This window comes from Carettochelys insculpta, chromosome 6, assembly GCF_033958435.1.
Source record: "Carettochelys insculpta isolate YL-2023 chromosome 6, ASM3395843v1, whole genome shotgun sequence".
Classification (NCBI taxonomy): domain Eukaryota; kingdom Metazoa; phylum Chordata; order Testudines; family Carettochelyidae; genus Carettochelys; species Carettochelys insculpta.
Genome location: NC_134142.1, coordinates 121,838,278 through 121,865,909, shown reverse-complemented (window position 1 = coordinate 121,865,909; position 27,632 = coordinate 121,838,278). Strand labels below are relative to the sequence as shown.

The window sequence follows — 27,632 nt, the reverse complement described above, 5'->3', positions numbered from 1 at the left end:
TGCTGAGGTGGGGCAGGGGGCTGGGAACTGCCAGGCCCAGAGGTGCTGGGGTTGGGAGCAGGGGGCTGGGAACTGCCAGGCCCAGAGGTGCTGGGATGCGGGGAGGGGGTTGGGAACTGCCAGGCCCAGGGGTGCTGAGGCTCAGCCCTGGCTCAATGAAGCCCCAAGCAGCCTGCATTCACCCCCGGACTGGCCCGGCCCAGCCCGGCCCGGCCCATGCCAGCCAGGCTGTGTGGAGCCAGCCCTCACCTTGGAGCGGTCGGGGTCACAGAAATCCAGTAGCGTGTCACAGACGTGATAGCCCAGAGATTTGAGGTCCTCCGAGGAGAAGTGGGAGTCACTCCTCCTGCCTGAGAGTGGGGCAGAGGCACAGGTTGTGGGTCCTGGATTCACAATATGCCAGTCGGATTCTGGTACCCTACCTTCACCCCAGCACATTTCACCCCAGCAGAGGCATGTCTGATGGCCTCTTGCCCGCTCTACTCAGCTGCTCTGCCTGCGGTCTGGCCTGGGCTCCACAGCGCTTTCCATCTCAAAGCAGCCTCGTGGCACAGTGGGGATTTTCACTGATGTTTTGCGGGAATGCGTGTGCCTCAGTTTCCCCATACGCATGGTTAACTCGGGGGAGGGAAAAGGCGGCTGACTCTTGGCCAGGCTATGACAAAGGTGTGAGTGGGGCTGGCTGGCTCAGATCTGGGGCCCAGGTCATTGGAGAGTCCACAAAGACAACAGGAAAGCAGATTGGCAACTCTAACAACCCTGGACCGTGGGTGGTCCCGCTAGGTGCTGGGAGCAGGGGTACTGGGGGCCTGGAAGAGGTCTCCGGTAGGTAAAGGGGTTTTGGTGTGGCTCAGTGGCTGTCAGCACCCCACTGTATAAATTCTTCCAGTGCCCCGGATGGCCCCACCACGCTGGAGGCAGCCAATCGGGGCTGAGCAGCCGGGGAACAAAGGAAGGAGCAGTGGGGACTTCAGACAAGGGGCACATGAGGGGAGCCGAGGGGTGGCGCTGCGTGGCTGGGGCGCTGGCCGGCCAGATTGGACCCAGCTGTAACGTCACTTTCTCTGGGCTAACCAAGGCCTCTCCTGCCGGTCCCAGGGGCGACTGGCTCTGCCGCTTGCACCCAACTAGCCGAGGGCCGGCCCCTGCCCAGCTTCCTAAGTGAATCTGGGCAGTCTGCTGCCCCCGCCCCTCCTGGTCACTGGCCCAGAGGCTGCTTGCTGGCTCTCCATCCCTAGCCCCGCTGCCCCCTCGCCACCATCCGCCCCGCCTGGCTCAGCTCCCTGGGACCTGGCCCCCTCTGGCCCTCTCCACTCGGCTCCCACATGCCTCAGGCTGAGCTACAGCCTCCCCCTGCCCCAGTGCCACTCCCCCCCGACCTGTCTTGCCCCACAGGCGGTTCCACCTCTGCCCTCTCAGCTCTCTCCCTCTGCTGGCTCCCCTGCCTGCAGGAAGTGTGTGTGTGTGTTTGTGTGTGTCACCTGCCTGCAGGAAGTGTGTGTGTTTGTGTGTCTCCCCTGCCTATAGAAAGTGTGTGTGTGTGTGTGTGTGTGTGTGTGTGTGTGTGTCCCCTGCCTATAGGAAATGTGTGTGTTTTTCTGTGTGTTTGTCTGTGTGTCTCCCCTGCCTATAGGAGGTGGGTGTGTTTTTGTGTGTTTGTGTCTCCCCTGCCTATAGGAGGTGAGTATGTTTTTTGTGTGTTTGTGTGTCCCCTGCCTATAGGAAGTGTGTGTGTGTGTGTGTGTGTGTGTGTGTGTGTGTGTGCGCGTGCATAAGAGCAGGGCAGGAGGCAGACAGCTGCTCCAGGGAGCCCAGCCCCAGGAGTGGCAGACCCCGGGAAGACGGGCACCTGACTGCCAGGCAGGGCCCAGCTGCAGCCGCTGTGGGAAGCAGCCCTAGGAAAGGAGAGGTTTTGCTGGGGGCAGGGACGGCAGGCAAAGCTCTGCCCCACCCCCAGGCACGGGCAGCCGAATTAAAAGCCTTGGTGGACCCCACCCAGCCCCAGGGCTGTATCCGCCCCCTCCACCCCCCCACCCGGCCTTTCACTCTTGTGTCCCATCCGCTCAGGTCCCTCCCGGCCCGGCCGCACGCTGCCCTTACCCAGGGTGGAGCCGCTGAAGGTGGACTCCATGGTGTAGCTGTAGGGGATTCCCATCCTCCACATCACAACCCGTCCGGTCCCTTCTTTGCTCTTCTGCACCTTAAACTTACAGCTGCGGAAAGAAAACTGCAGCGCCCGGGTGGGTCAGGGCAGTGATGGGACAGCAGGAGAGCCTGGCTGCCCCCCAACGCCGGATGGCTCCCAACAGATGACCCCATCCCCCAGGGCTCCCCCATGTCCCAACAGGGGGCTGTTCCCCTTTCCTTGGGGGATGCCATTCCACAGGCTACCAGCCCGCTCGGCCTCCCCTTGGCTTATTCAGCACCATCCTGAGCCCTTTGGTCGTCCGACACTGGCAGGCTGGTAAGATTGATGGTCACCCCCCGCCAGCGCTAGCCTCTTTGAACATAAGAACATAAAAGTGGCCATAGTGGGTCAGACCAAAGGTCCATCCAGCCCAGTATCCTGTCTGCTGACAGTGTCCAGTGCCAGGTGCCCCAGAGAGGGGCGGACCGAAGACAATGATCAAGCGATTTGTCTCCTGCCATCCATCTCCAGCTTCTGACAATCAGAGGCCAGGGACACCGTTCCTACCCTTGGCTAATAGCCTTTTATGGACCCAACCTCCGTGAATTTATCTAGCTCTTTCTTAAATTCTGCTACAGTCCTGGCCTTCACAGTCTCCTCTGGCGAGGAGTTCCACAGGTTAACTAGGCGCTGAGTGAAGAAGAACTTGCTTTTATTAGTTTTAAACTTGCTACCCATTAATTTCATCGGGTGCTCTTAGCACCGCGTTGTCCCTCTTCTTGGGACTTGCTGAAGAATTTTTGCTGAAACCTCCCAAACCATTCAGCTCCAGATGGAGGACAGACAGGCTAAGCGCCTGCCTCGACAGCCAGCATCCAGAAGAATTAAACCCAGCCTTGCCTATACACACTAACCCGGGCCCGTACACCAGGTTTTCTGTGGGAGAGGGGTGCTTTTTTTGGTAAATGTGGGCTCCAATTTTTTTTTAAATGGAAAAGTGTTCAAAATAGTTGTGTAATGAGTGTGCAAGAGAGAGGCTAGTGAAAAAGGGGAGTGCAAACAGCAAGTGGAAAAATGATTTTGTTGAAACTCTTTCGCATCCAGCAGCTCTGGGACCAGGAGGCTGCTGGATATTCAAATATCATGGATAATAGAGAGGAACACCTAGCAGTGCAGGAGGTTAGAGAAAAACAAGATTAGCTCCTAAGACACAACCAAAAATGGATGCAGAGAACTTTATGTACCAGCGGCAGCAGTATTATAGACTGCAGACTTATGCTTAGATGCGCTGTATTTATTTCCATTTACGTTCGCTATATGTACGTATGGAACACACCGCTAAAATTGACTTATGGTTACTATGTCGGTTATCTGAGAGTTCCAGATGACATAAGGTGACCACGTGTCCCGTAGGAGGCAGGACGGTCCCATATTTGGGATGCCAAAAAGGCACCTCTACTTATTTTTTAAAAAGGGACTAATTGTCCTGTGTTTGGCCTGTCCCCCTCAACCCCGGCTGACCTTCTCTGCCAGCAGCTGTGTAAGTGCAGCTGCTGGCAGGAGCCACTTCCCCAAGCCCCGGGGAAGCAGGGGGAGCACAGGCAGCTGCCATGTCCCCGCCGCTTCCCTGGGGAGGGCTGGCGGCTGCCACCTCCTTCCCGGCTCCCTGGGGCTTGGCTGAGCCGGGAGCAGCTGCCCATCCCCCACACATCTCCCTGTCTCATATTTGGGACAGGGCAATACAGTCGGCCTAGGATGAGAGAATGCTGGAGATGAAAGGGTTCATCGTTATATTCTAAAAAAGCTACGCAATAAAAGAAGTTACCTCCTGGGGTCTTGCTGTCATATTGTAAATAAAAACAATATCCCCTCCTTCCCCTCCCTTCCCTGTTGCTAGTAGCCAAGGGCAAGCTGGGAAATGTAGTCCCTTCCCTGCTCCAGGGCCACTTCTCTAGGCAGGGTGCTGGCCAAGGTACTACAGCTCCCAGAGTGTTTTGGGTTCCCCCATCATGCCCTGTGGGGTCCCCCTGAACAATGCAGCAGGGAGGAAGGGAGAGAAACCAGTCACAGGGGTTGCACGGGCACCTTTCGACCCTTGCCCCGTCCGTGAACAGGCCTGGAACCTGCCTCATTTACATTCAGGAGAGGATTTAAAAGTAGCTGCCCTTCTACTGGAAAGCACCAAAACTCAATTGCAAAGGAAACAGCTGAATTGGAGCTCAGTTGCAAATTCCAAACTATGCAATGAGGCCTCAATAAGGGTCTAAATTGTTTAACACTCTGCAGAGGCAATTTCCCCTCAATGGATGTCTATGGCTCCCCATCAACTCCGCTGAAGGCCCACAGTCACCCAGACTGATCACCCGAATTTGCAATGGATAGCAACTTCTTCCTTTTGCCCTCATTTTCCAACCTAAATACCCAGTAGAGATGCACAATTCCCTTGAATTAGTTAACTGATTAAATGGGGAGGCTGGCAAGGGGGCCACGGGCTGCAGCTGTTCCCCCATCATGGATGGGAGCTGTTCTGGCCGTGCTGGAGTGCGTCTCCCCCATGGCACTCCCGGGCCAGGCCTGCAACAGGTGAGGGCTGCTCCGGCTGCCCTGGAGAGCCCCCTGCCACTCTCCACCAGACAACTGTAACCAGAAAGCCTCATCTGTTTAGGGTTAACTGTTAAGCTCCCTAATACCTGCCTGTCTGTTTCCACTCCAGTTCATCTGCTGAAGTGGCTTTTACCCCGAAAGCTTAGGCAACAACAAATCCAACAAATCCTTTCGTCTCTGAGGCGCTACAGGATTCCTCGTTGCTTATGCCTCATAAAGAAATCCTAGAGGGGGATCCCGGTGCTGGAAAACAGATGTGAACAGACCCAGGACACTCCGTGCTCACAGCTGCTTTTGGGTTGTAGCTCTCAGGGTAGGAAATCCTGGAGTTCAGGGGGACTGGGCCTCCTTTGCTGAGCCCCGGGGTGCCGATTCAGTCCCTGGCTGTACATCAGGCGGTAACTGGGTGATCCCACCCTGAGTTTTCCACAGCAGCCCTGTCCCCGAGCCATGCTCTGCCGGAAGCTGCCTGGCTCCATGATGTGACTTTGCCCCCTCTGCCACTGGTGTGTGGGCAGCTGGCCCAGGGAGACTCCAAGCAAATCTGTCGGATCCATGCAGAGATGCCCAGGCCTCATGCCCAGCCAGCGAGGGCCTCCGAGAACCGAGAGGATGCTGGGTGCACGCAGAGATGGGCTGCCAGGAGCCCCTCCCTTCCCAGGGGCTGCTCCGACACCCACCTTGTCAGGCGCGTTCTTGCTGAGCATGAGGGGGAAGACGCGCTCGAGCAGGTGCCTGCCTGGGGCGCTCTTGCTGTTGCAGCCGTACATGAAGACGTTGTTCTTGCGGCTGTGCCCGTGGAAGTCGCAGTACAGCAGCACCTCCCGCTCCTCCAGCACTCTGCGCCAAGGGAGAAATCCCGAGCCGGTCACGCCCGTGTATGAACGCACGTGTGTCACTGCGGAGGCCCTAATAGCACACGGAGGTACAGGACTTCTGTCCCATGGGAGCGCCGCTTCTCAGGCCTGGGCTCTGCCCAGCCACTGATTATTCTGGCAAACTTTGCACCCACGTCACTACAAAGGGCTCCAGCCCGGGCCCCGTCCCGAGGGGGGGTGGTTCTGTGTCCCGTGCCGTGGCACCTAAGCCACATACGCAGAGAGAAAGAAGTCTCCTGTACAGCTGCAGCTGAGAGCCAGATGGGGTGAAGCTCAGACTGCAGTGTAGAGGCTCCTGCACTAGGCTCCAGGGCTCCCAGGTACCACAGTCAGCTTTGAGCTGCAGAACCGTGGGGAGGGGACTGTCCTGTTTCAGGAGTCCCTCTGAGGACATCTACACTGCAGCTCGACCGCCGGGAGTGGCTTGTGCCAGCTCCCTCAGCGCGCACGGCTTGGGCTAAGGGGCGGTGAAATGCAGCACAGGCGTTCCACAGCGGCGACTGGCAGCCAGGAGTAGTGGGTGGGCTGCATGAGTGGCCCTCCTTCGCCTCAGTGGGCTTCAGCCGCCTGAACCCGCTGGGATTCCACTTGCGGCTCCGCAGCCGCCCTGCATGGCTCCCTTCCCATTGCCTCCTGGGCACCGGAGCCCCATATTCAACAGCTTCTCCCGTTCCCTCCCAGAGCTGGAATGCCACGAGCAGCTGATTCGCAGGGTTCTGGATCTGAGAGGTGGTGGGGAGGAGCACGGCTGGGGTACAAATCAGGTGATTTGCAGAGCTCTAAAAGCGCTGGGAGGGTGCAGGGAGGCGTAGGAAATGCAGAGCTCTGGGGCTTCAGTGCGTGACAGGCGCATGGGGGAAGGGGGCAGCCAGGGGTCCGTGGGCCGCAGGTGCAGCCCCACTGGGCCACAGGTTGCCCACCCCTGTTATATAGTAACGGAGAGGGAGTCGTGCTCGTCTACACACTATCAAAACAAAAAGCAGTCAAGTATCACTTGAAAGACTAGCAGAATAATTCATTAGGTGATGAGCTTTCGTGGGACAGACCCACTTCTTCAGCCCAGAGCCAGACCAGACCAGAACATTAACACATGGTTTAAATCGTGATGGGAACTTTCTAAGTCACTATAGGGGCTCGTCTGCATACTTGGCTCAGTCTAATTCTTGACCTTCCCCCCCACCCCTCCACTCTCTGATTTGCTCACCTTGATCATTTTTTTTTCTGATTTGTCCACCTTGATTACTGTTTTTGGTTCTCTGTGCCTTAAATATTGAGTCTGTTCTGGTCTGGTTATGGGCTGAAGAAGTGGGTCTGTCCCACGAAAGCTCACCTAATAAACTATTTTGCTAGTCTTTAAAGTGCTACTTGATTGCTTTTTGTTTTGATGCTGTTATATAGTAGTGCATACTCATGAACCTCAATCAGAGACTGACACTGATCATTGCAAATTATCTGCCCAAACTGCTGCAGAAGCAGCTATCTCACTGAATGAATCTGAAGCGGCCGCCTCCCACTCTCAGTTAGGCTGGATAAGAACCATTCATTCTCTGCTAGCGCAGCTCAGCCTAATTACCTACTTCAGATCAGAAACACGAGAGGCTAAAAGCTAATAAGCTGAAAATCAACATCTGCTTTTGCTCGCTTCAGTCCGTTTTGGTTGGGAGACCAGAGGCAGTCCGGGAATCGCCCATCGCCGTCAGTTGGGCTGACCTTACCAAGAGGTATTTCATGTTTTGAAGGAAATTAGCCAAGGTGGCTCCATTAATAAAAATGGATGAATAGGTGCAAAAGGGAACGAGATGCCCCTCTGTAAATTCAGGGGTGGGAGGGAAACTTCAGCAGTAGGTAGGGGACTGTAGGAAGAGAAAAAAGCCACATCTCCCTGGCAGGGCAAGCCACTTTCACCACCATTTTTGCAGGTGATCATTAAGTGTCTGTTCTCCGTTTTCTAATTGTGCCAATGGGGACTCGCAAGGGCCAGTGTTTTAGCATGCCGACCGCTCTGGCTACCAATTTTTAACTGAATTCTACTTTTTAGAATGGCTGCCTACTGGCTAAAGCACTGGGCTGGGACTCGGGATACCAGTGAGATCTACCCCTGGCTCTGCCCCTGGCCTGCTGAATGGTCTCTGACATCTTTGCGCCTCAGTTCCCCCTCTTGATAAAAATGAAGTTAATGAAACTAGCTTGCTTTCGCTCCAACAAGCAGTCCTTTGGCACCTTGGAGACTAACAAATATATTAGGTCATGAGCTTTGGTGGGTAAAACCTGCATCAGATGAGTTGAAATGGAAATTACAGACTCATGGGTCTATACAGCAGCCAATTACAAAAGAAGTTACTTGTGACAAGGAGGACCAGTTAACAAAGCAAATTAAGTCGGATGTGTCTCAGTCATAGCATGCAGTGTAGAAACGCAAATATCAAAGGCCCCAGCTCACCACCCCCTGCCCCTCCTGCAGCCCTGACCCACCCCAGGCTTAACCCTCCCCAACTGCCCCCTCAACCCTAGGACTTCCCTTTCAAAAGGAGTTGCAGGTGCTTCTGCTCCTTCCCTGGGTGCAGAACGGGCATTTCACTGGGGAAAAAGCTGCCCCCCAACTTACACAAAATTCGAGTGAGGCGATGGTGCATGGGAATACAACCCTCACGTAACTGGAGGGACTACTGTATATGGCAGAGGGGAAAGGCTGGCACTTGGATTTTTGGATAAGAAGTGTTGGATAAAAGCTCGACATGATTATTAATTATTGTATTTCCCAGAGTCCTCTCTAAGCCCAGAGTTCCTCTCGTCAGCAGCTCTGCGAGGATTCTCAAAGAGTAACCCTTTGCTTTTGCACGACGTGCGATCTCTGCTAAAGTTTCCCTCCCATCCCGGAATTTACAGAGGGGCATCCTTTCTTCTTCTTGTAGGCAATGGAAGTTCACATGGTCAGGTTGCCTGTTGTGGCATTCTATATTAATAAAATAAAATAAAATACAGGGGCTACACATCTCATAGAGCTGGAAGGGACCTTCAGAGGTCATTAAGTCCAGTTCCCTGACCTCTTGGCATGACCAAGCACCATGTATTTTCTAATTTATTTACCCCAGATCCCTAAATGGCCTCCTCAAGGATTAAACTCACAGCCCTGTATTTAGCAGGCCCATGCTCAAACTACTGAGCCATCATGCTCCCCACCCTCACTGGAACAGCCAGACTAGGTGAGATCAAAGGTCCACCTAGCCCAGTCTCCTGTCTTCTGACAGAGGCCCATACCAGATGCCCCAGAGGGAGTGAACAGAACAGATAATCATCAAACTGATCCCTCTCCTGTCATCCATTTCCAGCCCCTGACAGACGGGCTAGCAGCACCATTCCAACACATCCTGGCTAAGAGCCACAGATGGTCCTAACCTCCATGAATTTATCAAGTTATTTTTTGAACCCTGTTATAGTCCTGGCTTTCACGGCCTCCTCTGGCAAGGTGTTCCACAGGCCTACTATGTGTTACATGAAGAAAAACTTCCTTTTGTTAGTTTTCAACCTGCTACCCATCAATTTCATTTGGCGGCCCCTAGTTCTTATGGTATGGGAACAAATACATCACTTTTCCTTATTCACTTTTCCCCCCAGTCGAGATTCTATAGACCCCTGACACATCCCCCTCCCGGCCAGTTTCTTCTTTCCTAAGCTGCAGTCTCTGTCTTTTTAATCTCTCCTCATCGGGCAGCTGTTCCAAATCCCTCATCATTTCTGTTCTCCTTTTCTAAACCTTTTCCGTTACCAACATATTTTTACTGAGATGAGGTGACCACACCTGTAGGGAGTATTCAAGATGTGGGTGTCCCATGGATTTCTACAGAGGCAGTCAGAAAGTCTCATTCTTATTTGCTATGTCTTTTTTAATGATTCCTAACATTTGCTTTTCTGACTGCTGCTGTACCCTGGGTGGGTGTTTTCTGAGAAATACTCATGATAACTTCAAGATCTATCTTTGGAGTGGTTAGAGCTAAACTAGTCCCCATTCATCTAGAGAAGTGGGTTTTACTCAGGAAAGCTCATCACCTAATGAACGTGTTCGTGTTCGTCTCTAAGGCGCTACAGGACTGCTTGTAGACATGAACGTAGTCCTCGGGTCACTTTCATAGCTGAAATGATGAGCTTTAGCGTTGCAAAAAGTTCTTTCAGGATTAGTCCCTTGGTTAGAGTCCAATATCGGGGTGATCCAGCTAGGACTGAGAAGCTCAGTCTTGTGACTCAAACTTCCCTGGTGAAGCTAAAGCAGGCCTGGAAGGATCAGGGCTCAAGAGTTTGTAAAGATCCCTGAGAGATTACCGCCAGCCTGTTGATAGCAGGTGTTCTGGGGCAAAGCATCCCTTGTAATCAGCTACCTGGATTAGCATAAGGCAACTGCCCATCTCCTGCTATTTGCACGTAACAAAAAAAAACAAAACCAACAAGCTGTATTGTAGCACCTTAAAGACTAATACATTTCTTTATTAGGTAATCAGGCCCAGTGCCCACAAAGGCTCACTACGTAATACATACATGTGTAAGTCTTTAAAGTGCTACAGGACTGCTTGGTTTTTGTGACGCTACAGACTAACGGAGTTACCCCTCTGAGACCATTTGCAGGTAGTGCACTGAACACTGCAGAGATCAATACGAGGCCAGGCTATCAGCCCATGTCACTGCATTCACCCCTTATCTAAATGTCAGCTCCTCCTTTTAATGTCCCGGTCAACAATCCAGGGAGAGACTGGAATTGTGTGGTTAGGTTGGCAACCTCTAACAAGACCTAGCTAAACACACAAGCCCCACAGCCATTATCTACTCAGAGGTCTCTGGAGGTTGCAGCTGGGTCAATTTTCCCCTGAGCTGCTTAACCCTTTTCTGGCTGCCACTAATTAGAGACAGTGTTGCCTAATGGTGGAGCACTGGACTGAGATTTGAGACCTGGGCTCTGTTCCTCTTTCTGTCATTAGCCTGTTGGATAGCCTTGAGCAAGTCACACTCTCACTGTGCCTCAGTTTGCCCATATGTAAAATGGGGGTGATGATTCTGGCCTCCTGGGCTAAGTACTTTGAGATTTACAGATGGTAAGTGAGAGAGATTATTATATATGTATACAGAGAGAGAGCGGTAATCTCTCAGGGATCTTTACAGACTCTTGAGCCCTGATCCTTCCAGGCCTGCTTTAGCTTCACCAGGGAAGTTTGAGTCACAAGACTGAGCTTCTCAGTCCTAGCTGGATCACCCCGATATTGGACTCTAACCAAGGGACTAATTCTGAAAGAACTTTTTGCAACTCTAAACCTCATCATTTCAGCTATGAAAGTGACCCGAGGACTATGTTCATGTCTACAAGCAGTCCTGTAGCGCCTTAGAGACAAACACGAACACATTTATTAGTTGATGAGCTTTCCTGAGTAAAACCCACTTCGTAAGATGCATGGGGACTAGTTTAGCTCTAACCACTCCAAAGAGAGATCTTGGAGTTATCATGAGTATTTCTCAGAAAACACCCACCCAGGGTACAGCAGCAGTCAGAAAAGCAAATGTTAGGAATCATTAAAAAAGACATAGCAAATAAGAATGAGACTCTCTGACTGCCTCTGTAGAAATCCATGGGACACCCACATCTTGAATACTCCCTACAGGTGTGGTCACCTCATCTCAGTAAAAATATGTTGGTAACGGAAAAGGTTTAGAAAAGGAGAACAGAAATGATGAGGGATTTGGAACGGCTGCCCGATCAGGAGAGATTAAAAAGACAGAGACTGCAGCTTAGAAAAGAAGAAACTGGCCGGGAGGGGGATGTGTCAGGGGTCTATAAAATCTCGACTGGGGGGAAAAGTGAATAAGGAAAAGTGATGTATTTGTTCCCATACCATAAGAACTAGGGGCCGCCAAATGAAATTGATGGGTAGCAGGTTGAAAACTAACAAAAGGAAGTTTTTCTTCATGCAACACATAGTAGGCCTGTGGAACTCCTTGCCAGAGGAGGCCGTGAAAGCCAGGACTATAACAGGGCTCAAAAAAGAACTTGATAAATTCATGGAGGTTAGGACCATCTGTGGCTCTTAGCCAGGATGTGTTGGAATGGTGCTGCTAGCCTCTGTCTGTCAGAGGCTGGAAATGGATGACAGGAGAGGGATCAGTTTGATGATTATCTGTTCTGTTCACTCCCTCTGGGGCATCTGGTATGGGCCTCTGTCAGAAGACAGGAGACTGAGCTAGGTGGACCTTTGATCTGGCCTAGTGTGGCTGTTCTACTGAGGATGGGGAGCATAATGGCTCAGTGGTTTGAGCATTGGCCTGCTAAATACAGGGCTGTGAGTTTAATCCTTGAGGAGGCCATTTAGGGATCTGGGGTAAATAAATTAGAAAAAGGATGGTGCTTGGTCATGCCAAGAAGGCAGGGAACTGGACTCAACGATCTCTAGAGGTTACTTCCAGCTCTATGAGATGTGAATCCCATGTATTTTTTTTTTATTATAGAATGGCACAACAGGCAACCTGACCATGTGAGCCTCCACTGCCTACAAGAAGAAGAAAGGGGTTTTTCCACCACGTGGCAAGTCTATAAAGATGTCCCTGGCAGTGACCGTTCTGTTCTTCAGTCTTCATGGACTAAGCCTGCATGGACCAATCCCTCACCAGGTGTATTTTCAGAGACTCTCAAGAATAGAAGTTTGTATCATTGGCTGTGGTCTCCATCAATAGCTTCGACTGATGGATGTAATTTACCACTTTAACAATTTTTCTCTCACACTCTGTTCTTTCTTTCTTCATTAATAAACCTCTAGATTCTAAAGGATTGGCCCCACGTGATGTTTTGGGTAAGGTCTACAAATCTATTGACCTGGGAACGTGGCTGGTCCTTTTGGGGGCTGGAAGAACCTGTGTGGATTTGGTGAAATAGGTTTTCATTGCCCCTCACCTGAGTACAGAGGGGCACTGGTTGGGCGTTAGGAGCGGCTGGAGGATCGTTGGATTTGCTTGTGTAACTTCTGGCTGGCCAGAGGGGCTGGCAGAGGAACTTTTGGGGCTGACTTGGTTTGCCTTATTTATAAGGAGACCCCAGCCTGGGCTGTAAGTGGCCCAGTTTTAAATAACATGCCTAGGGTGGGTTCTCTCAGCTTGGCCCAGAACCCTGCATAATATTACAGGAGGGATACTGATTTAGGCACAAGGGAAGCTGGAGAGCCTGAGGGATTTGCTTGTGTAACTTCTGGCTGGCCAGAGAGGTGGCAGAGGTGCTCTATGTAACCGTTTAGCTTTGTGGTATGCGAGCAAACTCCAGGGAGGGCCGGAACTGGCTCAGTTTTAAGCAATTTGCCCAGGTTTGGCTCGACCAGCACTGCCCAGGAACTCTCTATGTATTACATCCTCACCTCTGGACCATGCTCCGGGTATGCCAGATGCAGGGGAAGGACTCCTTCAGGACGGTCCTGTAGTTGCGGTTGAGATCTCGACCAGCCAGGGAGCAGCGGTAGTTCCCCACAATCACCCCGTCTGGGTTAAGCATGGGCACCACCTTGAATATGAAGAGCTCACGGAGAAGCTGGGCATCGGGGGCGTTGCTCAGGATGAAGTCCAGGAAGCCCCTCATCACCCATGAGCCATTGGTCTCCCCAGGGTGCACCCGGGCGCTCAGCACCACGGCCTTCTTGGCAGCGGCCGCGGCAGGGCTTCGGGAGGGGCTGGTGATGGTGAGGAGGTAGACGGTGTTGCCAGCCAGGCTGCTGCAGAGGACCCGCAGCTTGCAGTACTGCGTGTGGGCTGGGTCGCTGGTCACTGCCAGCAGGTAGCGCTGCAGGTCCGAGAAGGTGTAGGGGTAAAAGTGGGCGAAGTAGCAGGTGTCGTGGTCGTGGGGGAAGAGCACCGTCCATGTCAGGCAATACAAGGGCTGGCCTTCCTCGGGGCTGCACCTGTAGTACCGGATGTCACTGCCCTCTCGTCGCCAGCCCACCCCGCTCGTCTGCGCCTCCCGCTGCGAGTACAGCAGCGGCTTCATCCCCAGGCTGTACAGGCTCTTGGCCTTCGTCAGGTTGACGATGGAGAAGCGATAGGCAATGCCTTTGCGGGTGTTCCTGACCTGGAAGTAGAACCACTGGGTGTGCTTGCTGGTGTACAGGTCCGGGCGCAGCGTCAGCTCGTACTCGTAAGGGCCTCTGCAGGGAGGAGAGAGACGCTCAGACGCTCACAGCAGCAACATCCTGCACCAGGACCCATGTGGCCAACAGGACAGACCTGCTCAGTGCACATCAGCAGCTGGACTACCGGGCTCTTCCAGGGGGGCGTTAGATACTTTGGCTCACACAGGATTCCCTCGCTAGGTCTCTGGTGGAGTGAAAAGGCTAGCGGCAGATTGGGTTGCACTAGGAAGAGCATTTCCAGAAGATCTAGAGACTTTGTTATTCCCCTTTATTCAGCACTGGTGAGGCCACATGTGGAATATCTCGTCCAGTTCTGAGCCCCCCAGTATAGAAAGGATGTGGGCACACTGGAGAGGGTCCAGCGGAGGGCAAGGAAAATGATTAGGGGGTGAAGCACATGACCTAAGAGGAGAGGCTGAGAGATTTGGGCTTATTTAGTTTGCAGAAGAGAAGCGTGAGGGGCGATTTCATAGAAGCCTTCAACTTCCTGAGGGGGGCTCTAAAGAGGATGGAGAGAGGCTGTTCTCAGTAGTGGGGACGGCAGAACAAGGAGCAGTGGCCTCAAGTTACAGCGGGGGGAGGTCTAGGCTGGATATTAGGAAAAACTCTTTCCCCAGGAGGGTGGTGAGGTACTCGAATGTGTTACTGGGATAGGGGGTGGAATCTCCATCCCTAAAGGTTTTTAAGTCCCGGCTTGACAAAGCCCTGGCTGGGATGATTTAGTTGGGGTTGATCCTGCTTTGGGCAGGGAGCTGGACTCGATGACCTCCTGAGGTTCCTTCCAGCCCTAGGATTCTATGAGTCCATGAGAACTGTGTTACCATGATGGGTTACTATGCTGTATTTCAGGGAGATGCCTGACCCTGTTGCAGGCTAATGGACAGCACAAGGAAGCGTACAATGTGGCACTCAGAGATCCAGCCTACAGTAAGGAAAAGGAGATGATCTCTCTGCCTAGGGAGCAGCCTGTTTCGTCTCTCTCTGCTTCTGTGTGCTAAGGCTCTAGATCCTAGGAACAAAACCATGTTAATGTTGCAACCTTCTAACAAGAGGACAGACGTTTGTAACCAGCTTCTCTTTGTGCAGGCTGGGAACAAAGACCGAGATTCCCCTCTTCTCTCCTAGCGTGCTGGTCAGCGCTGGGGAACAGGCCTTTGTTCCTATCATTTGGTACACGCAATAACATGCAAAGAGCATAGTTATAAGGATGCGCTTTAAATGGCAAATCCAGCATTTGACAAGAGCATGAGGAAATTGAAGCTTCACACGTGCCCGGGCAATTGGACATCCACCCCCTTGTGAGTACGCATCAGGGGACAGCCTGTAAAGACTCAGGCTCCTGCTGGTTTTCCTCCTAAGCCTTCCTTCCCACAGGACACGGGGGCAGAGGTATGGGAACATCGCTGGCCAGCACAAAGTAGAGCAGCTCCCGGGCTGCTCTAGCCTGGGCTGGGGCAGAGAGTCCAGCAGCCATCACAGCGCAGTCTCTGTTCTTTCCCCCTTCGGACAGGCTGGGGGAGATCCTCAGGCCTGGCTTGTCCTGCTGCACTTTCCTCAGCCCCCTCCCCAGAGATGCAGCAGGCAACCACTGCGGGGAGCTGCACAGAGAAGGGACAGGTAATGCTCAGGGCACTGCCAGCCCCCAACAGGGCTGCTCTGGGGCTTCTGGGGGAGGCAGTGCCTCCTCGTGGCTCCCTGGGACGGGGCTGATGCAAACACTTTGGGGACATCGTCACAGACAGACACTTCATAAGTTCATCTCCTAATGCCCCGGCCACCCCCAGGGCCAGCTTGGCTTCCCCCTTAGCCTGCCCTCCACAGACGGCCTGGCCCAGGCAGCTGGGCTTAGCTGGAACGCTCCCTCTCCCCGGCCTGCCTCGTGCCGCCCCACCGCCTCGGCCCACTGCCCTCGTACTCACACTTGGACGGCCTTCTGGAGGTTCCCACTCTCGAACCTAGATTCAAAGAGCAGGGTGGTGTCCTCGGGGCCTTGCAAGCTGACGGCGGGTGACGTGAGGGGCCCCCGCGCCCCTCTAACGCGGGAGCAGGTGAAGTAGGAGCCTTTGGCCACTGCCGGGAGAGGAGATGCCCTTGTCACTCCCGCAGCCTGTGCCGGAGCCAGCTCCCTGCTCCTCCAGGCCTGGCTCTTGGGTGGAGCTCTCCCAAGGCAGGGCGCAGCCACTCAGGCTCTGCCTCAGTCTGAGCACAAAGCAACCGCTGCTGCCTGGCAAGTAGGACGCTGCAGCTGGTCCTGTCGCTCCCCGCATGCCTGCTTCATCTCCCCTCGCCCTCAGGCACTGCTCCCCCTCCTCCATGAGGCAGCCCCCTCGCTGCCTTGGGGGGCCCGTGTGCCCATCACCAAGCCACAGTTCGGGAGAGTCAGTAAGAGTCACGGAGGGGGAACTGAGGCACTGGGCTGTGCCATGATTTGCCCAAGGCTCCCAGCAGGGCTGTGAACAAAACCCCGGCCTCCTGCGCCGAGATGCTGCCTGTCCTGCTGGGGCTTGCGGCTGGGATGGCAGTGCGCCCACGTAACCTGCACACCTGGGGGTGGTTCGTAGTCCCATGTGGTGGCACCTAAACCAGTGACCCAGAGGGAAAGAACGTGTCCCTTCTACAGCCTGAGCTGAGAGCCAGCTGACTTTCAGCTCAGCCTGTAGAGGCTCCGGCACAGCGGTCCCAGGTTCGAGTGCGCCTGTGGGCAGTTACACCGCTATCACCCCTGCCACCCTTCAGGCCTGGAGAGAGTGCAGCTGGGTGCAGATGGAGCCTGGGCCTGCAGCAGTGCCCACCTCCTCTGCTTGGGCACAAGAGGGGTATGGAGAGTTCACTGGCAGGGCTGGGTGGCTTCACTGGAACAGGAATTCACGAGCAGAGGCGATAAAGAACAGCCCAGTGCCCTCGGGAGCCACCCTGGGGACCCCTGACTGCCACCCAATCTCAGCCTCTTCCCAGGGGATGGTCAGAAATCCAGGAGAGCCTTGGGCCCACTTCCCAGCAGGCCGCTTGGGGCAGAGACCTCCGCCAACTGCCTCCTGCTGCAGGAAAACAGGTCAGACTTCAGCGCCACCTCCCATCAGGCTGGGGGGTCACTCCTCCAGCAGAGGGAGAGCCTCCACCACCTGGGACACGGACAGCTAGGGACTGGGCAGGCTCCTACGATGGGGCCTCTGAGTCCTTCCTGCTCCGGGGGTGACTTGCTCCAGAGAAGCCAGCTTTCAGTCACACGCGCAGCCCTCAGCCTGGAGCACCAGCCCACTCAAGTGCTGCGGTTCGAACGACGATTTCCCAGGCAACCCCGGACTGGGCGTTGGATCTGGCCCCAGGTGATTTTCATGTCTCAGGAGATGGAGATGGAGCCGGGAGGTTTGCCGACGCCCCACTCGAAGCGGTCAGGACACCCAAGGACAGGTGCTGACTCAGCACATGCTCCAGGGCTCAGACACCCACGGGAAAAAGAAGGGGCTCAGCTTCCAGCAGCTGCCGCTGTTCCGGGCCCCAATCGGCTGTTTGGTCCGGCCCTGGAGCTGGCAGGGGGTGCTCAGATGCAGAAGGGCGCCTGGGGGAAGGGGCAGGAGAGAGGGCGGAGTCTCCCAGCAGAGGGGAGGAGCATCCCCGGGCCAAAGAAAAGGCAGCTCCTGCACCACCGGGCGTTTGGCATGCCAGCAGGGAGCTCTCGTCCCACTCGGGGGCGGACGGTGTCCCCACAGACCTGCCAGGCGTGTCTCTGCCCCCTCCCCTCCCAGAGCGGCCTGCCGGAGGCTGTGCTGTCTCCCACGCTCCACGCCCAGGCAGCGCGAGGGCCCCCCGCAGGACACATACCTGGGTTAATGCGAAAGACCACGGTCCCTTTCTCCTCCCCCACCACTGGCGGGGCCGGCTCGTGGCCAGTCGGCTGATAGAACGGCTCCGGCTCGGGCGGCACCCACTCTGAGGAGACAGGAACCGGCCCTGTGATGTAGTGGGGGATAGGAGGGGGGCTCACAGAGGATGTGGGGCTCATGCTGAGGGTGACCGAGGCCACCAGGTAAGGCCTCTGGACTGCAGACAAAGGGGAAGTTGGAGCCGGAGGGGTTTGAATTGGCACTGGGAGTTGGGAAGCAGTTAGTCTGGGCTGGGAGAGAGAGAGACAAAGGAGAGGGCAAGGCCCCGGCTCTGGGGGCCTCCTCTCCCCAGCATGGATTCAACTGGCTGTCTCTGCCTGCTGTGCTGACTCTTCTGTAAGATGCTGTGTCCCTGTCGGCTACTAAACCCGCTGTTCTCCCGCTGAGCGAGAGTCACTCCTGCCTGCGGACAAGGTGCAGAGCATGGGGCCCCCGAACCCCATTACAGCCTCCTGTCAGCGCTGCTGGGTGTCAGCTGGGAACCCAACCCACTGGGTAGAGAACAGCTCTGCCCTGATACCAGCTCTCCACCCTCCATGTCCTGCAGTAGCAGAAAAGCAGGGCCCTCCCCAGCCAGTGTCCTCGCCTCTAGCCAGCCCAGGTGGGGCTGAGCCCAGTGCGGGTCTGTGTTGGGAAGGTGTTTGACCGGGTGGAGCGGCTCTGCTTCGTGGAGGAAGCAGCTGTGCAGTGGCAGAACAGCCTGGTCTGAGGGCAGCCAGGGGTTTAATGCAACCTCACGGCATTTAGGGGGCAGCCCCTCCACCCTGCCCATCCTGCATGGCGTTCCCCAGTCTTGCCTGTGGGAAATGCCCGGTTCCAGTCTCCCAAGGGCCCACACAAGGCTGGGAAGCTGTGTGCAGAGGGCTGCTGCGGGGGCAGAGGATTCTGGGTAACACTGGGGCTTGGCCACGTCTCCCCCGAGTGCTCCCCAGCCGCCCCCTGCCACAGAGCCCAGCAGCGGGGAGGGGCACTCTGGCTTCTAGCACCGTAATAAGTGTACTAGGGCCCGCTGGCTGGCTGGGAAGCAGGCCCAACACTCTGAGCACTGGGCACCACATTCCCAGCAGGGAGTGGAGCCCAGAGGGGCCTACAGGAGAGCTGAGCAATGCCAAAGGGTGGGCAGCATTCTGGCTACAAGCCGCTGCTGGAGTCCCCATCCTGGAAGGAGGGGGATTCTGCAGAAGAGGGGCGATGACACACAAGGGGCTCCAGTTGACTGACGCCCAGACGGGCCGGGAGATCCCGCAGCCCCACACAGTACGGGGGCAATGACACACACAGGGCTCCAGTCCACCAATACCCTGATGAGCTGGGAGCTCCCCCAGCCCCACATGGTACGGGGGGCAATGACACACACAGGGCTCTGGTTACTGATGCCCAGATGGGCTGGGAGCTCCCCCAGCACACCCCCCCATGCGGTATGGGGGCAATGACACACACAGGGCTCTGGTTACTGATGCCCAGAAGGGCTGGGAGCTCCCCCAGCCCCACACGGTATGGGGGCAATGACACAGGCTGAGTACCAGTTACCAATGTGCTGGATCTGCTCCTCGATGACTTCGCACTCCACGGGCCAGCGCGGGGCCTGCAGGGGGTCTCTCGAGGTGGGCACTGCAAAAAGCCCCCGCGGTTCTCGCAGGCGTAGGACCCTGGGGCCCTCCCGCCGATTGTACAGGAGCTGTTTAGTCTTGAGTAGGGCCGCCTCCAGCATGAGAGAATCTGCCGAGAGCAGGAGCAGGTGCTGGAGATGCCTTCGCAGCCCAGCGTGTGGCCTGACGGCCCCATTTCCTCATGCACGCACACAGCCGAGCCAAGGCTCTGGCACAGCTAGGAGCACCCCACCACTACCCCCGCATCTCAGCCTCGGCCAATGTGACAGAGCTACAGTACCTGCCCCAGCCAGGGGGCTGTCGGAATAACCACAGTGCAGCACCCCAGGTACACGCTGCTTAGGGTGTCATAACTACTGGGCTAGAACAACTACCAGCTGCTCTTCTGTGGAAGTAGTGGAGGGGCCAAGGTACAGCTCTGGGATTTGGGGCCACTTGGGCACAGCACACACCCGCACGGGGATGCCTCAAGCCCATACACTTGCAGAATGCCATCAAGTCATTCTCCTGCTCTACTAAGAGCTCATTAGGCCTCAGTTGGAGTATTGCGTCCAGTTCTGGGCACCACATCTCAAGAAAGAGGCAGAGAAATTGGAGAAGGTCCAGAGATGAGCAACAAGAGTGATCAAAGGTCTAGAGAACGTGAGCTCTGAGGGACGACTGAAAGAACTGGGCTTGTTTCATTTAGACAAGAGATTTAGAGGCGACTTGATAGGGGTTTTCAAGTACCTCAAAGGGGGTTACAAGGAGGAGGGAGAAGAATTGTTCTCCTGGGCCTCTGAGGACAGGACAAGGAGCAATGGGCTTAAACTGCTGCAAGGGAGGTTTAGGTTGGACATTAGGAAAAGCTCCCTGACTGTCAGGGTGGTTAGACACTGGAATAAGGCACCTAGGGAGGTTGTGGAATCCCCATTGCAGGAGATATTTAAGAGCAGGTTAGACAGACACCTCTCAGGGATGATCTAGAGGGTGTTTGGCCCTGCCAAGAGGGCAGGGAACTGGACTCGATCACCTCTTGAGGTCCCTTCCAGTTCTAGTGTTCTATGATTCTATAAGGAGTGTATCCCGAGAGAGGATCAGGCCCACTGGAGCATCCTCTGCCATGCCTCCTTCCACAGCCTGCCCTTGCTAGGGATGCCCTCCTCCCTTCCCAGGCTTTGCAGGAGCCCGCTGGGGTGGCAGCCAAGCCCCTGCCCCTGTGGACCATCCCAACCTACACGCGAGCTGGCCATGTTCAACTTGCTCAGATAACCTTAACTCTGCCCCTTCTAGCTGGGAAGCTTTGCTCACTGCTGTCTTCCCACGGGTTGGTGTGTCCCTCCCAATAAGTGCACTATCTTCAGCTGGCTTGGGAAGGGTCCCCCCAGTAAGCTCGATGCCCCAGACAGCGCCCCACAGAACAGTCCCGTGCCACAGAGCCGTGCTGGCACCCCACGGCACTGCAGGCTCTGTGCTTAGCACCCTGCTGTGGGCGCAGGAGCCTACAGCAGCGCCTGAACTGTGTATCAGCTGTCGAGTGCGTAACGAACTTTCTGGGAGCGGGATCTCCAAAGCAGCTTTGGCTTTGGCTTTAAGCCAGACACCCCTTCCCCAGGGCTGGCTGCTGGGCAGCTCTCGCTGGCAGCGAGAGGCAGGAACGAGCAGGGGACAGTGACACTGTTATGGGCCGAAAGGCAACAGGTTCAAATCATGCCAGGAGAGTGGTGAGGCCTTGCCAGCCAGAGAGCCAGAGCAGAGAGCAGGAGGCCGTTTTACTTGGCTCCATCCCCAGCAGTGTGGTCTACAAAGTGAGGCTCAGGACCTTGGGGAGAGGGGCCCACATCCCCCAGCTGGCCAACTGCGCCCACGCCTCCCCCGTCCGGCTGTCTCCTCCCGCCCTACAGCAGCCCCTGAAGCTCAGGCTGAACCGAAGCTCTGCCAGTCGTGGGCCTGGGCCCGGCGGTGCCTCACTCACAGATAAGCTTCTTCCTGCTGTCCTGAAGGGACTCGCAGTCTGAGGTGCTGCTCTCCGGGCGGGCTCCCGGCTCCAGCAGAGAGTTCGAGCTCAGCGGCCCGCACGCCTGTGGCACGAGGGGGCTGCTCTGCACGATTCGCTCCTCGTCTAGGGAAGGGTGCTGCTGTCAGGGCTGGGGAAGCAACGTTTCTTGGGCCATTTAAAGCCAGCCAGGCCAGCGGTGGCACAGGGAGTGATCTAACACTGCCCTTGGGTAAAGCAGGCCACATGCAGCAGGCAAAGCTGCCTCAGCAGTCCTGTGGACGGGACTTGCAGGGCCCAGGCGCAGCATGGTTGCAGGGCTCAGGGCCCTGTGCTCCTTGTGGGGGCAGGAGCTCAAGTGACCTAGCAGCCTGTCCTACGCCGCCCGCTGCCCTGTGCTTCACTGAGGTGGTCCAGCTCGTGGCAAGGGGCTTTGTGCAAGGGGTACAGTGGGGCAGAAGGGGGTGCGGTGGGGGTGCAGCAGAGGCAGGGGGGTGCCCTGGGCCCCACGCCTCGGGCACTGCAGGGGTGATGCCAAGGCCCTCCCTAGGAACAGCTCTGCCTGCAGGTGTCCCAACCTCCAGCCACTCTGCCCCTGAGCCAGAGGCGGAGCAGGGCAGGGGGTGGAGTTCCCTCCCGGGGGATCTCAGTGATTCCCATGAGAACGAGCTGGGCACACTGGAGGAGTCGCTGTGCCCCGCTGAGAAGGCTCCAGATGGGCCCAGAGCCTGCGGCTCCTGCTGCTGGGATTCTGGCCAAGGCTCTTTGCGGCTGTGCAGGAGTGGAGGGAGGGTCCGGATCCTGCCAGGGCACAGACGGCCCTGAGCCGCCAGCCCTGGAGCGAGTCTCTGCAGGGACATGGCGCACTGGCCGGCTGCTCCAGCCCCGGCCCACCCAAGGCTACAGCAGAAAGGGCCGCCCTGCCCTGACTGGCCTCTCGTTGGGGGGCAGGGAAGCTGCCCCAGGGCCCAGCTATTTAAAAGGCTTCACCGCCTGGGGGCTTGTGGAAGCGGCAGGAGCCCTGGGCAGCACAAGTGGTGCTGAAGGACTGGCAGGCGTCCAGCCCTGTGGCCAAGGCCCAGGATCTTCTGGGGCCTGGCTCCCTGGCCTGGCAGTTCTGCTGCCAGCCCTGCGCTCTGCCCAGCCACTGCCACTCACTGCAGCCCTAGGGCCCCTGACTCACACCCCCCCGCCCCACACCCCCTTGCTGGCACTCACCCTCACCGGGATGGGGTGTAGGATGAGGCTTTGGGCCAAGCCCAAGGCAGGAGATTGGGGTGCAGGAGGGGATGGAGGTGCGGGGGGGTCAGGGCTGGGTCGGCTGCAGGAGTTTGGAGTGTGGGAACTGGGAGGAGACTCAGGGCTGGAGCAGGGAGTTGGGGTGTGGCCTCTGGCCAGGCAGCACTTACCTGGGGCAGCCCCGAGTCCCAGTCAGGAGCCCAGCGGGGCTAAGGCAGGTTTGCTGCCTGCCCTGGTCCCATGTTGCTCCCAGCTGTGATCAGCACATCCCGCCTTGCGGCCCCTCAAAAGGAGGCCCAGATGGCTCCATGTGCTGCCCCACCTCCAAGCACCACACCAGCAACTCCCATTGGCCACCGTATGCAGCCAGTGAGAGCTGTGGTGTCCTGGCTAGAGGCAGAGACCCCCAACACCTCTACACCAAGGGAGGAACCTGCCAGTTGCTTCGGCTGGACGTTTAGGGGCCAATCTCCCAGTTTGGCTTCAGGGGCTTTTGGGAGATGGAGCCTGATCCCAGGAGACTCCCAGCAAAAGCCGGAGGCTTGGCAACCCCCTGCGGCCCTGGCACTCAGCCAGCGGCTGTTCTCCGGGGCAGGGGTGGTCCATACAGCAGCAGGCCAGGGAAAACACTTGGAAACAGAGGAAATGTCACTGTGAAAACCCTTTGCAAACTGCCTCGCTCTCCAGCTGGCAGCAAACCCCTTCCCCAGCGGCCCGGCTGTCGGGAGGGAAGATCAAGAGACACCCAGAGGGCTTGGAGTGACTGCTGCCCAGCCGGTGGCAGCCAGCAGCTGGGTGCTCTTACCTCTGAAGTAGCCATAGTACTGGAGGTGGTGGTGCATGAAGCTCTCATAGGGGTCTGTGAGCAGCTGGGGGAGGAAGGGAAAGGTGAGAGCCAGGTGTCCCCCCTGCTGCCTTGGGATACCAGCACATGGGAGTCTAAGGAACAAACAGGTCAGAGCACACAGGACCAACTGCTCTTGCTACAGTCTCCCCCAGTGCCAGCCCCTTTGCCTGGGCCCAGCCAACCCTGACACCAGCCACTGCTCCCCTCCCCAGAGACTGCTGGATCCCACTGGCCCCAGGCATGGGCTCTGCACTCACCTCCAGAGGTGGCTCCTGGGCCGGACACATGACAGGCAGCGGTGATGGCTCTGCCACGTGCTGGGGGGAAGCAGAGGGACCAGTCATGTGGCAGGGATGGGACTGGACCTGACACCCTCCTGCCCCTGTCTAAACACAAACCAGGCTGCCTAGCTGGGTGCACACCCCACATCCGGCTCCCTCTCAGCATCCAGGGCAGATTACTCAGCGTGGAGGCAGCTTCCCAGGCAGGGGGAACCTGCCAGGTTATCAAGAAACAGTCCAACCGCAATGCACTGCCCCACACGGCTGCTCACAGCCATCACCTGCCCCATGGGCTGCGCGGTCCAGGGGCTGCAGCACCTCGGCTCTGCATCCCCTGTGCCGCCCATCACGACCTTTGCCAGCCTCCAGAGCTACCCAATCCCAGTGTCTGCTCCAAGAGTGGAGCCGGGGCTAAGCTAGAATCGCAGCTCACAGGGTCCTGGGGCAGTCAGATAGCCTGTGGAATAGCACGTGCAGCTCCTGGTCGCACTGTAGGGACCGACCCTTGTGTCCTGCAGCCCAGACCCCACCTGAGCTACCCCTGCTTCAACCTAGACACCCCTCTGAGCTCCCACAGTTCCAGACCACAGATCCCCCCAAGCACCCTTTGGTTCTGAGCCCAGACACCCCCCAGAGCTCCCCACACTCCGGAGCCCAGATCCCCCCAGTTCCCCAAACTCCAGAGCCCAGACACCCCCAAGCTCCCCACACTCGAGCCCAGACAACCCCCAAGTTCCCTGAACTCCAGAGCGCAGACACCCCCCCAAGCTCCCCTCACTTCAGAGCCCAGATCCCCCCCATTCCCTGAACTCCAGAGCGCAGATTCCCCCCCAAGCTCCCCACACTCCAGAGCCCAGACACCCCCGAGCTCCCCACACTCCAGGGCCCAGACACCCCCCCGAGCTCCCCACACTCCAGGGCCCAGACACCCCCCCAGTTCCCCACACTCCAGAGCCAAGATCCCTCCCATTCCCTGAACTCCAGAGCCCAGACACACCCCCGAGCTCCCCACACTCCAGGGTCCAGACACCCCCCCGAGCTCCCCACACTCCAGGGCCAAGCTGCCCCCCAGTTCCCCACACTCCAGGGCCCAGACACCCCCCCCGAGCTCCCCCACACTCCAGAGCCCAGACACCCCCCGAGCTCCCCACACTCCAGGGCCCAGACACCCCCCTGATATCCCCCACACTCCAGAGCCCAGACACCCCCCCGAGCTCCCCACACTCCAGGGCCCAGACACCCCCCCAGTTCCCCACACTCCAGAGCCAAGATCCCTCCCATTCCCTGAACTCCAGAGCCCAGACACACCCCCGAGCTCCCCACACTCCAGGGTCCAGACACCCCCCCGAGCTCCCCACACTCCAGGGCCAAGCTGCCCCCCAGTTCCCCACACTCCAGGGCCCAGACACCCCCCCCGAGCTCCCCCACACTCCAGAGCCCAGACACCCCCCGAGCTCCCCACACTCCAGGGCCCAGACACCCCCCTGATATCCCCCACACTCCAGAGCCCAGACACCCCCCGAGCTCCCCACACTCCAGGGCCCAGACACCCCCCGAGATCCCCCACACTCCAGAGCCCAGACACCCCCCGAGCTCCCCACACTCCAGGGCCCAGACACCCCCCTGAGCTCCCCACACTCCAGGGCCCAGACACCCACCGAGCTCCCCACACTCCAGGGCCCAGACACCCCCCCGAGCTCCCCTCCTCCAGGGCCAAGCTGCCCCCCAGTTCCCCACACTCCAGGGCCCAGACACCCCCCCGAGCTCCCCTCCTCCAGGGCCAAGCTGCCCCCCAGTTCCCCACACTCCAGAGCCCAGACACTCCCCTGAGATCCCCCACACTCCAGAGCCCAGACACCCCCCGAGCTCCCCACACTCCAGAGCCCAGATCCCCCCCAGTTCCCCACACTCCAGGGCCCAGACACCCCCCCGAGCTCCCCACACCCGACACCCCCCTGAGCTCCCCCACACTCCAGGGACCAGACCCCCCCGAGCCCCTCACCGCAGCCCCGCGCCCCACACAAGGCCTCGTCTCATGCCGGGACGCGGTAGCCCAGCAACCAGCAGTGGGCGTGGCTCCGCGGCGGAGCTCCCTCCTCATTGGTCTCTCCGGGTGGAGCGGCGCTGCTTGAAGCTGTAGTCGGCACAGGCCCCAGTAGGAGGCCTCAGGCCTGAACCCAAGGAATGGTCGCGGCTCTGCTCACAGAAAGCAAAGTGCAGCTGTGAGCTAAAGGCGCGCGCGGCTCACAGCAGCTGGCAAGAAGAGGGCTGTGTTCTGGGGCAGCACGCAGAGGGCACACGCGCATGCGCACGCACACACGCGCATGCACACGCACACGCACACACACGCGCATGCACACGCACACACGTGCATGCGCACGCGCACGCGCATGCACACGCACGCAGCCGAGCGACACCAGCGTGGTCAGACACCGCCAGCGCCATGCTCTGCTCTCCAGTGCTGGTACCAGGCGGCTGCGTGCGTGTGCTCCCTGTGCGCTGCCCCAGCTCTGCAGATAGCTGACACAGCAGACCTGAGGAGAACCCCCAGCGCCGAGTAAGGCGCGTCGGCCAGGTTTATTGCCGTATTGGACGCAATAGGAGTTCGCTGTAGACTTCTCAGTCTGAGTCAGGGCATACTACAAATATGCACCCACGGTCAATGGACTCGGCTCAGTCAGTGGCAGGACTTTCCACTGCCCCCTCGGCCGGACCCGGCCCACACCCCAGGAGAACATTCTTATACACAGGCACGAACAATTTACACATCACACCTGACATATTGAGCTACAACCCTTCTACGTGGTCAGGTGCTGCCTCTTACCTTGTACATATTGGTTCGAACAAAACAACTATCCATCATATTACCCTTTTGCCCCTGTCATTGGGATGGGTCGGCCTGTTCCTTGTCGTCTGTGGGATGTTCCAGGGTAGGGAGTTCTGGTACCATGTACCTACTTCAATATGCCAGGTAGATGTTTATGCAACATCAACCCTCTTCTTCCCAACGTCTGTGAGCAATGCATTCCTTTAGCTCACAGCTGCACTTTGCTTTCTGTTAGCAGAGCCGCGACCATTCCTTGGGTTCAGGCCTAAGGCCTCATATTGGGCCTGCACTTACTACAGAAGCCAATGGCAGAGCCGGAGGAAACTAAAGCCCGCCCTGCACACTGTGGGCTCCCACCCTCCTGGGCAGGGGCTGAGCAGGAGGGGATACCAGTCCCCCTAGACTTGGTTGTGAATGGACCAGGCCCTAAAGCCCCATAACCCAGCAGCTACAGCCAGGTCCTACTGCCCCCTAGCCTCAGGGGCCTCCCCACCTGTGCTTGGACCAGCTCCTACTGCCCCATAGCCCAGCATAGCTACAGTTGGGCCCCACTGCCCCATAGCCTCAGGGGCCTCCCCACTTGTGCATGGACCAGATCCTACCGCCTCATGGCCACAGTTGGGCCCTACTGCCCCATAGCCTTGGAGGCCTCCCTACCTGTGTAAGGACCAGCTCCTACTGCTCCCTAGCCAGGCATAGCTAAAGCCAGGCCCTACTGCCCCATAACCCCAGGGGCCTCCCCACCTCCATCTGGATGCTGCACACTATACACAGCAGGCTTTACTGCCCCATAGCCTGGCCCATATTGCAATTGGCTTCTACTGCCCTATGGCCCTGCACATGTAGGGAGCAAGACCTACTACCCCATAGCCTCGGGCTGGCCCTACATCCCCATAGCCCCACCCCTGCATGTAGCAAGCGGGCCCTAGCACCCTGTAGGACTTGCACCCCTTCCCAGGGAAGGGCAGGGCTTTTCCCTGCACCCCCTGACCCACAGCTCAGACCACCTGCACAATTACAGTGGTGACTCCAGGAAAGAAAAATCTACCTTTTGCCCCCCATGAGGAAGAACCGCCCCCCCCCCCGATAGTTGTTTGCCATAATCCGCATGCACTGCGTTATGGGCACCAGCCTCGCCAGTGAGACTCCCTGGCACGGCTGAGCCCAGGTCAGCTATTTTAGCGCCCCATAGGCCAAAAGCACCTGTGAATCCAA

The 27,632-nt window shown here is 57.3% G+C and overlaps 1 protein-coding gene across 1 annotated transcript in view; it reads right to left on the bottom strand.

Moving 5' to 3' along the window:
- Nucleotides 1-26,423, bottom strand: part of AGBL2 (AGBL carboxypeptidase 2) — a 37,810-nt gene extending 11,387 nt beyond the window's left edge. Inside the window, exons 1-11 of the mRNA XM_074998592.1 lie at nt 26,415-26,423; nt 23,567-23,626; nt 23,268-23,331; nt 21,203-21,349; nt 19,169-19,357; nt 17,577-17,684; nt 15,674-15,824; nt 12,990-13,769; nt 5,413-5,572; nt 2,101-2,227; nt 250-350 (exon numbers count right to left, since the gene is read on the bottom strand). Coding sequence (XP_074854693.1) covers nt 250-350; nt 2,101-2,227; nt 5,413-5,572; nt 12,990-13,769; nt 15,674-15,824; nt 17,577-17,684; nt 19,169-19,357; nt 21,203-21,349; nt 23,268-23,331; nt 23,567-23,626; nt 26,415-26,423 — 1,896 coding nt within the window. The remainder of the gene's footprint in view (nt 1-249; nt 351-2,100; nt 2,228-5,412; nt 5,573-12,989; nt 13,770-15,673; nt 15,825-17,576; nt 17,685-19,168; nt 19,358-21,202; nt 21,350-23,267; nt 23,332-23,566; nt 23,627-26,414) is intronic.
- Between the last annotated feature and the right edge of the window lie 1,209 nt (nt 26,424-27,632).